The sequence below is a fragment of the Rutilus rutilus genome (assembly GCF_951802725.1).
Source record: "Rutilus rutilus genome assembly, chromosome: 10".
Lineage (NCBI taxonomy): Eukaryota > Metazoa > Chordata > Actinopteri > Cypriniformes > Leuciscidae > Rutilus > Rutilus rutilus.
The window spans coordinates 12,836,254-12,848,779 of record NC_140215.1 but is presented as its reverse complement, the minus strand read 5'-3'; the positions used below and the strand labels follow the sequence as shown (position 1 = coordinate 12,848,779).

The following is a 12,526-nucleotide window of genomic DNA, read 5'->3' as shown; positions in this document are numbered from 1 at the left end:
TGAGCAGCTGCTAGTTCTTCATGTCAAAGGGTTCGTGATTAGTGTTGAGATCATGCTGCTCACAGAGGGTTTCTCTATGCCCTGTGCCCATCTTAATATACAGCAGTAGCGTCTCTCAATACAAGATCACTTCCTCTTGACCTTGCTGTTTCCTCTCTTGAGTCAGAATAATTTGGTAGCTATGTATGAGTAGACTTATAAAATAATAGCAGTATAATAATGGCAACCATTTCCCCCATTTTCTCATTACCGTAATGCATCATGCGTTTTTCTATTTTCTATAGTACTGTAAAAAATATTGTAATATTAAAAATGCAAATAAGCATAAATTAAAAACAGTACAATTATATTATTGTATACATAAAATTATGGTAACGCTTCACATTAGCCGCTTTCCGACCAAGTAGTTACAGGAACTTAGTTATAGGAACTGTCCACTTCTAAACAGTTCTATGAACTACTCTCCCCCAAACTCGGTTTTGCTGTTTGCGTTCGCACTGGCCAAGTGGCCATAGGAACTGGTAGGAGGGGTAAAGGCGTGACGCAACCACAGCGACTTTTATTTTGACGGCGCGACGGACCTTTATTTTGGCGGTGCTGTGAACGCCAGAGCAAACAATGCTCGCATTCTCTGTGTTTATTACTTAGCGATCTGTCTAACAGTACTGTTTAATATGTTATTAGATAGAACTGTTATAGAAAGTAGACAGTATATGAAAAAAAGGTTATTAGCCTTGTGGTTGATGTCCAGTGTTGCCAGTTTGGCTTAGTCCTCTCAAAGTTGCGTTGGATTTTCTCTTCAGCATAAAGGTTTAGAGACCCATCTATCACTGTTTTCATGTTTGTATAGTTAGTTTCTGGAGTAAATATATAGGCTATAATCTGTGTGTTTACATTATAGCTGTTTTAAAAATGGCGGGTGCTGGTGTTCCGCGTGCGTTCGGTCAATCAGCGTACACTAATGTCACGGGTAGTTCCTATAGTGCTGGTTTAGACCCTACTCTGAAGTAGGACCTAAATTAGTTCCTCCAAATGGAGTTCCTAGAACTAAAATCGTTCCTAGTTCCTGCGGTGCGAACACGCCGACATCCGGGTACTTTAGCCAATAGTTCTAGGAACTGTGAAAAGGTTCCTCCGGTCGGAAAGCGGCTAATAAGGTCTCATTTGTTAACATTAGTTAATGCATTAACATGATCTAACAATGAGCAATACATTTTTTTACAGCATTTATTAACTTTGAATGTTTGTTTATAAAAATAATTCACAGTGCATTAACTAATGTTAATAGGTACACCTTTTGATCTAAATTTATAAGTAAATGTTAGAAATTTTTTTTAACTAAAATGATTAAATGCTGTACAAGTTTTGTTTGTTGTTAGTTCCCTAAATCCCAGCCTCAGCCCAATCAGAAATACTGGTTCGTTGGCAGAAACCTCTAAACGCCACTTCCCATTGCCAGCAAAAGCCTCAGAGTTCTCAGAACCAATCAGAAAGCGCAAAGCGAATCATGATTTTAAAGATTAATAATGGTGTTTATATGAGCTTAGAGATTTTTAACTAAAGATGGAGAGGAGTATGATAAAATGGATGAGCCTGTGGTAGTTTGTCACTGTCAACAGGAAATGTCCTACCTCAACCTAATATTTCTGCCTGTTTTAAGGCTAAAGAAAAGCGTTACAGTGGTAATGACATGATTTCGTGAGTAGCATCTAAACACACCAGCATTTCGTGTGCTGCTGTAACTCTGACAGAAACAGCCATAACCTACATTAGAGAACAGATCTAAAGCTATTTGCACAAAAAAAGCACACATGAACAAGACAATCACATTTTTTAAATGCCAATGAATTGACTAGTGGAAAAGTGACATTTCTGAAAATAAGGCGTTTCAATAACTGATTAAATAACCTTTAAAGTGAAATTACTGAATCTAAACATAGGAGCCTGAAAAAAAATTTAATTTAAAAGAAAAATGTTAGATGGACTTAGAGGATTTGGCAGCTGAAGTCTTGATACCAAAGCAAAAACTATTGTAACTTTTATTTAAATATTTTTCTTTAAATAAAATAAATTAGTTAATTTTTAAATGCTATTAAATGAATGAAATTAGTTAATTATTAATGCTATTAAAAGTATAAGTTAATAATATATTGAAACTTCAATTAAATGAACATTGCATTAAAAAGATCAAATAAAAAGTTAGTAATAAAATGAAAAACAATGAAGTGCATTACAGGTAACGGGACATGGCAGGTCTATAGCACTGCGAGGCTTAATGCACAGATCTAGGCCCGCGTTTTAATATGGTTGTCAGTCAGAAACCAAGCAAAAAGCACAAGCTCGCTGAATTAGCAACTCCCGTAAAATAAAATAACTGTCTATACTGTACAATGATTCTTTTATGTCCTGTTTATACTTGGTTGTGAGCATGCAGAACTCACTCGCACACAAACTGTGGTGTTTTGAACGGATTCTGACTAAAACTCAAATGCACGCTCAAACATGTTTGTGATTGGCTACATGATGCTAAAACCGTTAATGCACTTCACAGAGCGCTCGCACAAATACGCCTATTTGCGTGTTCTGGATTGACCCGGTGCTTAGTACTACCAGTACTGAAGAAAGCCTGGTAATAGTAACCAGTTTTGTAAGATTCACCCATAGAATGAATGGAACCTTGGCAGCTGGTGAATGCATAGTACTGAGGCAGTTTCTCAATAGTAAAAAAAAAAAAAACTGCAGTTATTTAAAACAGCTGGGGTTCATAAGTTTATGGCCAACATTCAAATGTCCAATGATCACTGTCTCACTAGATGTGGAGTCATGGGATAGTTTGATGGATGGAATTGTGATTGAGGTTGTTTTGGGAAAACGGTGATCGATGCTTGTCCTGACTTTCTGTCTCTCTTTCATAATTACATTTTATTATGATATAGCTGAATTTAGTCAAATCTGTTTTTGATGGCATTATAACAATGGAGGTTTGTGTTGTTATTCCCATACGGCTCTTTCCATACTATCAGAGGTAGCAAATTTATTTTTTACTCATTGTTTGCAGAAACAGCACTTTCATTGTAGCCAATTTCTTTTTATTCTTTATGGGATGGATTGTTATGTTGGTATTGTTTTTGGATGTAAAAAAATCATATGGATAACTGCATATCTAACAGTTGGACTTCAGAATGACAATTCAGACTGTAAAAATACCCAATATCTATAAGTGTTACTAACTATATCCAGTCTAATCAAACTTCACCTTGTCTTGCAGCATTTTCAGCTGGCATTGATTGACTCCACACCCTGCACTTTGTCCAAAGCTGAAAGTAAGTACCATTCTAAGCATGTTCATTTTTAGTAAATATCTTTTTATTTGGTAATTGCAGTGTCACATTATGCATGAGGGATTTTTTAGCAGCAAAGACAAAGTGTTGTCGCCTTGATAGAGGATTTCAAAGGAAAAAGGTTGGCACGTCTTTGCTGAGTCTTTCCTCAATTAGATTTTTCCTCTCACCATCTCCATCCTGCCTGAGACTCCAGTTGCCAGGGAAACTGCATGACTAAATTCAGCCGTGTGTTGCCTTGCATACGGGCAGTAATGACATGCTTGAAGTGCACAAAGGGCAAGCTAATATTCTTCCTTCCCGGTGTCTGTACACCCATAAGCTTATTAACGCTCAAGCTGAAACAGTGAAGACAAAGAACGCTGGTTTTATTTTTGACCTCATATCAGATTTGGATGCAAAAAAGGATTTCCAGTATTGATCAGTTCCTCTTTTTGTCTCCACAGTTCAGTTCCACATCGCTCATGTATATGAAATTCAGGTGAGTGTTCCCCTTTTTGTAACGTTTTATCATAAGTTGCAGTGTTTCACTGATACTCATGTTTGGGGGTATAATGTTCTATATGTCCTGTATGATAAAGACTGCAGCAGTGACTTTGCTCTGACTGAGACCTTGGTTTCTGAAGTAATTTCCCATCCATAGACCTTAGTCAGAGGAGATGCCATATTTAATTTGAAGGAAATTAGGGCAAGGCTTTGAGGGATAGACAGAGGGTTCAGTCTGTGGCATCAATTATTTAGATGACAAAATTTTGAAAGAAAAATCATTACAATTATATTCAAACTTTTTTTTTATTAACAAAAACGGTGTATTGAATTAATCACGATTCTATTTATGATTCCAGATGTTTAAATAATCTTATGTTCTTCAATGCAAACAATATTGAAATAATGTTATTATCCCAGCCCTTATGTAATATATATATAATTTTAAGTAATCCACAGCCCCATGGTTGAGAACCACTTATATATTGGAATAATTTAATCCCTAAGGGAATCTTCATGTTTTTAATAAAAACTTGACATTCGAATCAAATTTAATTACAAACTCAAAAACACCAAATCAGATGTTGCGAGTTGTTTGTTTGTTTCAGAAAACACTACATGACATTACAAACTCACCACAGTCCTACTTGCTGTTATCACTTTTTTTATGCTAAAATCGGCTTCTCTGATTAGTAAACCTTGTGACTTCTACTTCACTTGGAATTTGGCAATTAAATATGATTTTTAAAACTTCCAGCACCCCGCTGTTGTGGTCTATAGACGTTGTAGACAACCGCTTGTAAAGGAAGCAGGCCATAGAGGTGACAGGACAGTGTTTTAGGACCTGGGGTTTTCTTTTGCTCACAGTTTAGTGCTGCTGCAAACACTCATGATTGATGGATTTGCTTTCAGGGTGCATCCTTGATGGTTTGTGTGTACAGCCATCCAGTCCCCACACTGCCCTCCCATTTTGGCTTCAAATTATTGGTCTCTGTGATGAGTGATAGACTCTTGTCACTCAGTTAGTCCTTTCTATGCAGCATAGTTCTTATCCACCTGGTCTTATATTCAATTTAATCTCTTACTGATTTTAAAACTTTGCTGTAAGCAATGACTCCTACACTAACCAGCCAACCAACACCTATGTTTTACAATGGGTTGATTTTATTGTCCACCACACACAGATGAGATTGCTTTCATGTTGTTAGACCCATGTGTGTTTGGAGTCGGGTTGCTCAGGTTGGTCAGCTATGGTGGTCAGCCCATCAGCTCTAACAAAGATCTGTGTCAAGGTCGCTAAGAAAAACAAACACTTATTCTGAGAGGGCTTCTCAAGTTACACTGATACAGAGCATGTCTGTGTTTGTCAGACTTGTTAAGTCTAGTCTGGCCTGGATTGACCCTCCCCCTCGTCTGTCATCTCCTGCGTCCCTGTGTCTCTGTGTCTGGCCTGGTCAGTGTCCAGTGTGTTTCATCTCTTCCTGAGACCATACATTGTGGTCAGTCTGACGAGGCCCTTTGTGTTCGACCAGAGGGGCCATAAAAGCGCTGACCCTTTTTGTCTGCTAAAACATCTCTCCTCTCTCTGTTTGTCTGCAGAAGAAATACCGCATCGCAAAGGAAGCTTACGAGAGTCTGTTACAAACAGAGAATCTCCCTGCACAGGTGAAGGCAACTACGCTCCAACAATTAGGTGAGTGTACTTTACATGCTTCCCGCTTTACAGGGTTCCCACAGTAATGGAGTACCTGTGAATATTAGGGAATTTGAGATTAGCATTCCTGGAAAAGTTATGTAAGATAATAAAATATTAAAGTCATGGAAAAGTCATTATTTCTGTCATCAAATATTTTTCTAGTTATGCTGTGCTGTTAAATATTTAATCAACTGGAAATTACTCTAGAGTGCAGTGTTTATAAAATTATTTTTAAAAGTCCCTATTCGGTAATCACAAACTGCTGTAATTTTCATTTGTCAAAATGTGTTTATGTTTGCTGTGATTTTCAGTCTAGTCAAAGAATGAAATCTGCACATATTTTGTATACGAAAGATGTCCTGAAATGGTAAAAACAAGACAGTCTTGTTAGTAATGTTAAACACAATTGGGCAAAAGTGTAAGAAAAAGTAGTATGCAAGAGGGCAGGGGATGTGTCAAAGAATGTAAATGACTGGCATTTGAATGTTTGGAATTCTGCACAGTTGTTTGTGAAATTCTGCAGCCACGATTCTGAAGTAATGTGGCATATTTTGAAATAATTGTAAAACCGTAGTAAGAATATGTCAGGTTTTTTAATAATCTTTCAGTTTAGATAATTGTATGTAATAATACATTAGTGTTCAGACAATCCACACTAGGGTATTGCATCATGCTGTCTCCCCAAAAGATGTTTGTGACGTTCTCAACAACACCATCCCCAAGTGTACTGTCCAGATTTTCTCAAATGTGTCCCAGTTCTCCAGGGCGTGCAAATTTGCCAGATGCAAGTGCTAATGTTAAATGCACAAATTGCTTTTGGGATGCTGTTGTGTGGTTAGAAATCTGAGCTTTGGACTGTCTGTTAAGGTGCTTTGGGTAGAAAGCATATATAAGTAATGGAATAATCATTTTAATAATTGGTGCAGTGGCGAGTTGTGAATCCTTAAACACCAGCTCCTCGTCACTCCGTGCTTCTTTCTTTTATCTGTACAAAAAGAAAGCAAAAAAAACAGCTGCCATAAAACCATTGCCACGTTGCCCCTGCAATTGTCGGCAATGGTCTGGTTGCTGTAGTAACGTGTCCCGGGTGCAGGCGCTTGCCACAGGTGTTAAAAGCTCGGCTGGGATCAGTGCCTAGGAGAAGCCAGGCCACATGGGGGAAGTTCTTTGTCTGCACACTGTCTCGTTCTCCTTAACAACCTCTGTCTGGGTGGGAATTGAGAGGAGAGGGGCTGTTTGGACAGAGCCATATCTGCTGGGACCTTTTGAAGCTGCTGGTTGTAGTAGAACCCCCCCCCAGCCGCCAATTCCACCAGCTCAGCCTCATCTCCCCACCCTACCCTACCCTGAATACAACAAGCACAAACCTTTTGCTCCTTTATAAGCGTAACAGCCTCCACAGCCCACACCATGGCTTAGTGTTGGGGAAGAGAGTGTTTGGTTATTGATGGTGTTCCAGTTGTTTTGTTGAGAATGCAGTTTTTGATTTAATTCTCATGTTTCCCTTCGCTCCCACAGGCTGGATGCATCACACAGTCGAACAGTTGGGAGATAAAGCCAACAAAAACAGCTATGCTATTCAGTGTCTGCAGAAGTCACTAGAAGCAGACCCCAGTTCGGGACAGACTTGGTACTTCCTGGGCAGGTAGGCAATTTTTTTTACCTCTTGTAGTAGTGTTATGTCTGATTTAAATTAACACATATCAGTGTAATAAAAAAAAAAAAGATTTTTGTGTATGTGTGTGTGCGTGTATAATTTTATTATTTTTTATAACAATGCATTAATCGGAATATTAGTTATTTGTTATCTGTTGTTTGACCAAACTGTTTTGTGTGTGTCCTGAAGTAATCGCCAAACTATTTAATAAAACTACAATGTAATGTCAAAACCAATGTAATTTTCTTTGGATATAAGTGTCTGTCAAATGAAGAAAAATTTACAAGTAATTATCTCAAATGTATGCTCTACACCTCATGTGCTTTAAAGTGTCAGGATTTGATTTATTTATGCTTGTAATACAGGTGCTACTCAAGTATTGGGAAGGTCCAAGATGCCTTCATATCTTACCGACAGTCTATTGATAAGTCTGAGGCCAGTGCAGATACATGGTGCTCAATTGGGTAAGTGCTTAATGAACATTGTTTATTAGGTAAATGCTGCAAAAGCTCATGAGAGAGATATTATCTGTTGCTAATTATCATGTGGCAGCTAGTTAGGAACCGACTGTTTGTTTTCCTCTTCCTCTTTGACCCCTCCTCTCTGCTGTGCTGCAGTGTGTTGTACCAGCAGCAGAACCAGCCGATGGACGCACTGCAGGCATACATCTGTGCAGTGCAGCTGGACCACAGCCATGCGGCCGCCTGGATGGACCTGGGCACGCTGTACGAGTCCTGCAACCAGCCGCAGGATGCCATAAAGTGCTACATCAATGCCACATGCAGCAAGTCCTGTAGTAACATCCCAGCTTTAACCGCTCGCATTAAATGCCTCCAGGTAGAGAGAGTGCTCGCACGTGACATTATCAGGAGAGGAAGTGTACATGTTTCATTTTAATGTACCTGTCATTGTGTTACTATTTTCTTTTTGGAAACAGATTGTGTACATTGTTCGTTTTTTTAAGTTCCTTGTTTGATTTGAATCACGTCCCCGTGTCTTACATACTATACACTGAGAATGAAATGAGTGTCATTTTCATCTGTGATTTGATGCATACCACCATTGCATTGACTCAAGCTTAGCCGAATCCGACATTGAACATGTTTTCTGCGCAATCTTTTTCTAGGCTCAGTTGTGTAATCTTCAGCAAGGTAGTTTACCAAGTAAAAGTAAAATGCTCCCTAGTATTGAGGAGGCGTGGAGCCTACCAATCCCAGCAGAGCTCACCTCCAGACAGGGAGCGCTCAACACAACACAACAGGTGAGAACAGATCAGCTAGTCAAGCCAGTAAGAATGGCTTAGACCTATAATGGCTTAGACTTATAAAACTTATAAAAATGTTGGTAGTGGTAGCTTGGATATTGTGCCGTTTTAAAAGGAATATTTTCGGTTCAGTACAGGTTGAGCTTGATCTCATTTATGGCATTGTTTACCACAGAAAACAATTTCTACTTGTTTACTCTACCGTTCAAAAGTTTGGGGTTTGTAAGAATTTTTTTTTTTTTTTAAAGAAATTAATAGGCCTTCTTTCATTCACCAAGGATGTATTGAATTGGTCAAAAGTGACAGTAAAGACATTTATAGTTTTACAAAAGTTTTATATTTCAGATAAAAATCCTTTTTTAGTTTTCTATTCATCAAAGAATCATGAAAAAAACGTGTTTAAATTTTTTTTTAAAACAGCACAACCATTTTCAACATTTGATAATAATCACGAATGAGCATATTAGAATGATTCCAATCATGTGACTCTGAAGACTGGAGTAATGGATGCTGAAAATTCAGCTTTTCCATTACAGTGATAAATTACATTTAATATAATAAAAAGAAAAACAGTTCTTTAAATTGTAACAATATTTGACAATATTACTGTTTTTACATTAGAGACACAAAATCGTACTGACCACACACTTTTGAACAGTAGTGTGTGACTGTACATGTGAGACAGTTGTTGGATCAACAGAAGCACATAATAATGTTTATAATGCCCAATGAGATGTAAAAAATCTCCACACATGCAGTCATTGAGCTTAACTTGTATTGAACCTGTAACATTCCTTTAATGAAACATCAAAATGTGTGGTACGGCCTGACTTCATGATTAAGTACCACTAAAAGGTCCTTAATTTCCAATCATGCAGAACAATGTTGTTGTTAACATTGATTCTGGAGAATAATCTTAAACTGCTAAGGTTTAAAGTTATTTCCTCTAGTTCATTAGACCATAGCACTCATCAGCACACATCATCCTTTGTTTCAACATATGTCACTAATTTTGGGGAACCATTTAAATCTTCTAATTCTTAACATATGTCATATATTTATCTGATATAATTGAGAGTGAGAAAGATGGCATAAACTTTCTCTTGTCTGCCTTTTTGCTTATTGTCTTAGGGAGTGGTATGACACTGTCTGACAATAATCAATACCAAAGCTTCAGTGGTGCAAAAAAAGAAAGAAAAAAGATTTGGGTTAATTTAGTGAAATGTTTGTGCAATTGTCCTAGCTGCAATTCTATATCTGTTGCCTTTAGCAGACCACCTGCAAAGCTCATCAGAGCAATGAAGCACAGTCCCAAATCCCAGGCCAGTCTCTTCCTTCTCATATGCTCTCTGACCAGACAGACGACCAGTCCAGCCCGGCCAAAAGGAAGAGGACTGCTAGTCCAGCCAGGGTACTGAGGGACAGACAGCATTTTAGTTTGTTTAATCTATTACAACTGACAGGAAATATTTGATTTACGATTTTCTTGTCTCGCCATCAGAGTTCACCAGATTCCTGGGCAAATGATCCAGGTCATCATCAAGTCCCCAACTGGAGTTTAACCCCACAGAAACTTCAGGTTTGTAGATCCAAACTGCTGAATGTGAATGATTTATGTATTTATTACAACTGGGTCTAAACAAACTTTTATTATTGTGTGGTTTGCTTACACAGCTTCTGGAACAGTTACGGACCAACAGGGCCAATTTGAAGCCAGTGCAGCTGCAAATGTTGGAACAGTTGGAAAAGCAGCTCAGTCTAATGCAACAGAATCAGCAGGTATGGATCATTTTATAGTGGCGCAAAGCAGACTGCAAACTTTGAGAAAGGCTAGAGTGTGCGAGTGGTTGTGAAAGTGATATCATGATTGTGCCCTCTCTAGTCTTCTTTTCTTTACTTTACTGAGATTTTAATATTGATAAAGGTGCCTTGCCTAACACTCTTGCTCTCTCCAACAGATGAGGCTGAATGCTATGGGTCAGATACGACCCAATGTGTCCAACGGTCCTGTAGCTGACTCCTCACTGCCTATGAAATCTAATTCCACATCATTGCCTCACCATCCACACATCCCTCTTTGTCGCACACCCTCTGCCCACTCGCGATGCGCTGCTCAGCCGATAGCCAACGGACCTGTCCTTGCAAGCCCCACCCCATGCAGCACGGCGGGAACCCTGGGTAACACAGATGCCGTCTCTGTGGGCAATAATCACCTCCCAGGATTGAGGAGCAACGGAAATGTGCCTTACTTGCGGCAAAACGCACTACCTCATAACTGCACAACCCCCACCAGCAGCAGCATGGATGATGAACCGTGGAAAAGCCAACACATCAACTCCACTCAGGTGAGATTAAATATCCTGGCCGATATGATAATCATAATTATTTTCGCGTTATGGCCGATATTAAAATTCGATGCCATTTTGTTTAGGAATTCATTCAAAATAATGCATTTAAAACTACAATCAGCAATTTTAAATTCTACAAGTGAATCTGGTCATCACAACATTAATGTACACTAAAGATTTTTTAAAAATGGTTTTAGAAATGTCATTCATGCTCACCAAGGCTACATTTATTTTATTTACATACATTTGTTTTCTGTTTTAATACGTAATTTATTCATGTGATGGAAAAGTTGAATTTTCAGCAGTCATTACTAAATTTTTCAGTGTCACGATCCTTCAGAAATCATTCTAATATGCTGATTTGCGGCTCAAGAAATAGTTTTTTTATTATCAATGTTGTTCTGCTTAATATTTTTACGTAAAGAGTGATCCTTTTTTTTTTTTCATGATTCTTTGAATAGAAAGTTCAAAGAAATTCTAATTTATTTGAAATAGAATTTTTGTGCAGTAATGTAAAAGTTTTAACTTTCACTTCAAGTCAATTTTATGCATCCTTGCATAATAGTAGTAATCTTACTGACCTAAAACTTGAATGAAAAGTTGAATATCAAATGCACTCCTTAATCTAGCATTTCCTTATTATTTATCGCAGGGGCTTCAGAAAAGTCCAGGTTCATATTCAGCAGGTCCTAACAGTGAGCAGCCTTTCTCTTCTGCTGGGACTTCCCAGCCTACCCCGGCAGCCGGCACTGGCGTTCCAAATCAGGTCGGACGTTCGGCCACAGCCAGCGACACGTTAGCGCAGGAGGCCAGTCACAATCACCTCCCCTCGCCTAGCTCCCCTCACTCTGCTACCTCAGGTGGACAGCAAGGCATGGTGCACACCAAAGAGAGCAAGCCTTCAGGAAACGGGCATTCCGCAGGGACGCCTAACAGCACTGCCACTGCAGAAGGACTGCCTAATCACGTCCATCAGGGCCAGGCAGACGCTGCTGGGGCGAAACCCTGCTCACCAGGTGTACTTAGTTCAGACAATCCTCAACTCTCTGCCTTGTTGATTGGAAAAGCCAATGATAGTAATAATAGTAATGGCGGTGGGTTGGCGGCTCCCGGCACAAAGGTTAACAACGTTCACCCAGGGCTTAAGGCGCAGGAAAACTCGGTGGCATCCTCTCCGTGTTCTGCCATGTCCACGGCCACACCCTCACCAAAATCGGCAGACCATCACAGCGCTCAGAACAGTGTTAACAGCCTTAACAGTCCCACGCTCAACGGCAAAGGTCTGGAGGACTCTCAGAGCCCCTTGAAGGTGGCATCTCCGCTGGTTTGTAGGAAACCGACGCCTCCCTCGTTCGCCCCGTGGTCCTCTGTATCCATCTACCCCAGCTCCAGTGATGTGCTCAAAGCATGCAGGTAATTGACTCCTTCCTGTATTCAGCTAGTTGTCAGAATTCTAGGTAGATTAGTTGTCAGAATTTGTGCTACTGCTGTTTTTTTTTTTTTTTATTGATTTTTTTTTTTTTTTCAGCCACCCCAGCAGGATTACCTTTTTTTTTTTGCTTGCTTGCTTGCTTGCAAATGACACACCCAGACCACATCCACATGTATATATCCGTGCAGTGCATGACTGCTTAAACATGATAGAGTAGTAAACAAACATTGATGAATGAGAAGAAGAGCAGAACGTGCTTGAGTTATTTAAAGCACAATAAACCGTGAAAGAGAACTGAATTC

General features: G+C 39.2%; 1 protein-coding gene across 4 annotated transcripts in view; it reads left to right on the top strand.

Moving 5' to 3' along the window:
• Window positions 1–12,526, top strand: part of kdm6a (lysine (K)-specific demethylase 6A) — a 53,242-nt gene that overhangs the window by 29,644 nt on the left and 11,072 nt on the right. For 2 of the 4 annotated variants that reach the window (XM_084422106.1, XM_084422104.1), the window contains 12 exons: window positions 3,269–3,323; window positions 3,788–3,822; window positions 5,427–5,520; window positions 7,042–7,168; window positions 7,546–7,644; window positions 7,798–8,017; window positions 8,307–8,441; window positions 9,718–9,855; window positions 9,946–10,023; window positions 10,119–10,223; window positions 10,403–10,789; window positions 11,445–12,205. In XM_084422106.1, coding sequence (XP_084278232.1) covers window positions 3,269–3,323; window positions 3,788–3,822; window positions 5,427–5,520; window positions 7,042–7,168; window positions 7,546–7,644; window positions 7,798–8,017; window positions 8,307–8,441; window positions 9,718–9,855; window positions 9,946–10,023; window positions 10,119–10,223; window positions 10,403–10,789; window positions 11,445–12,205 — 2,234 coding nt within the window. Of the gene's footprint in view, window positions 1–3,268; window positions 3,324–3,787; window positions 3,823–5,426; window positions 5,521–7,041; window positions 7,169–7,545; window positions 7,645–7,797; window positions 8,018–8,306; window positions 8,442–9,714; window positions 9,856–9,945; window positions 10,024–10,118; window positions 10,224–10,402; window positions 10,790–11,444; window positions 12,206–12,526 lie in introns of all 4 variants that reach the window. The other 2 variants (XM_084422105.1, XM_084422103.1) reach the window with 1 other exon arrangement.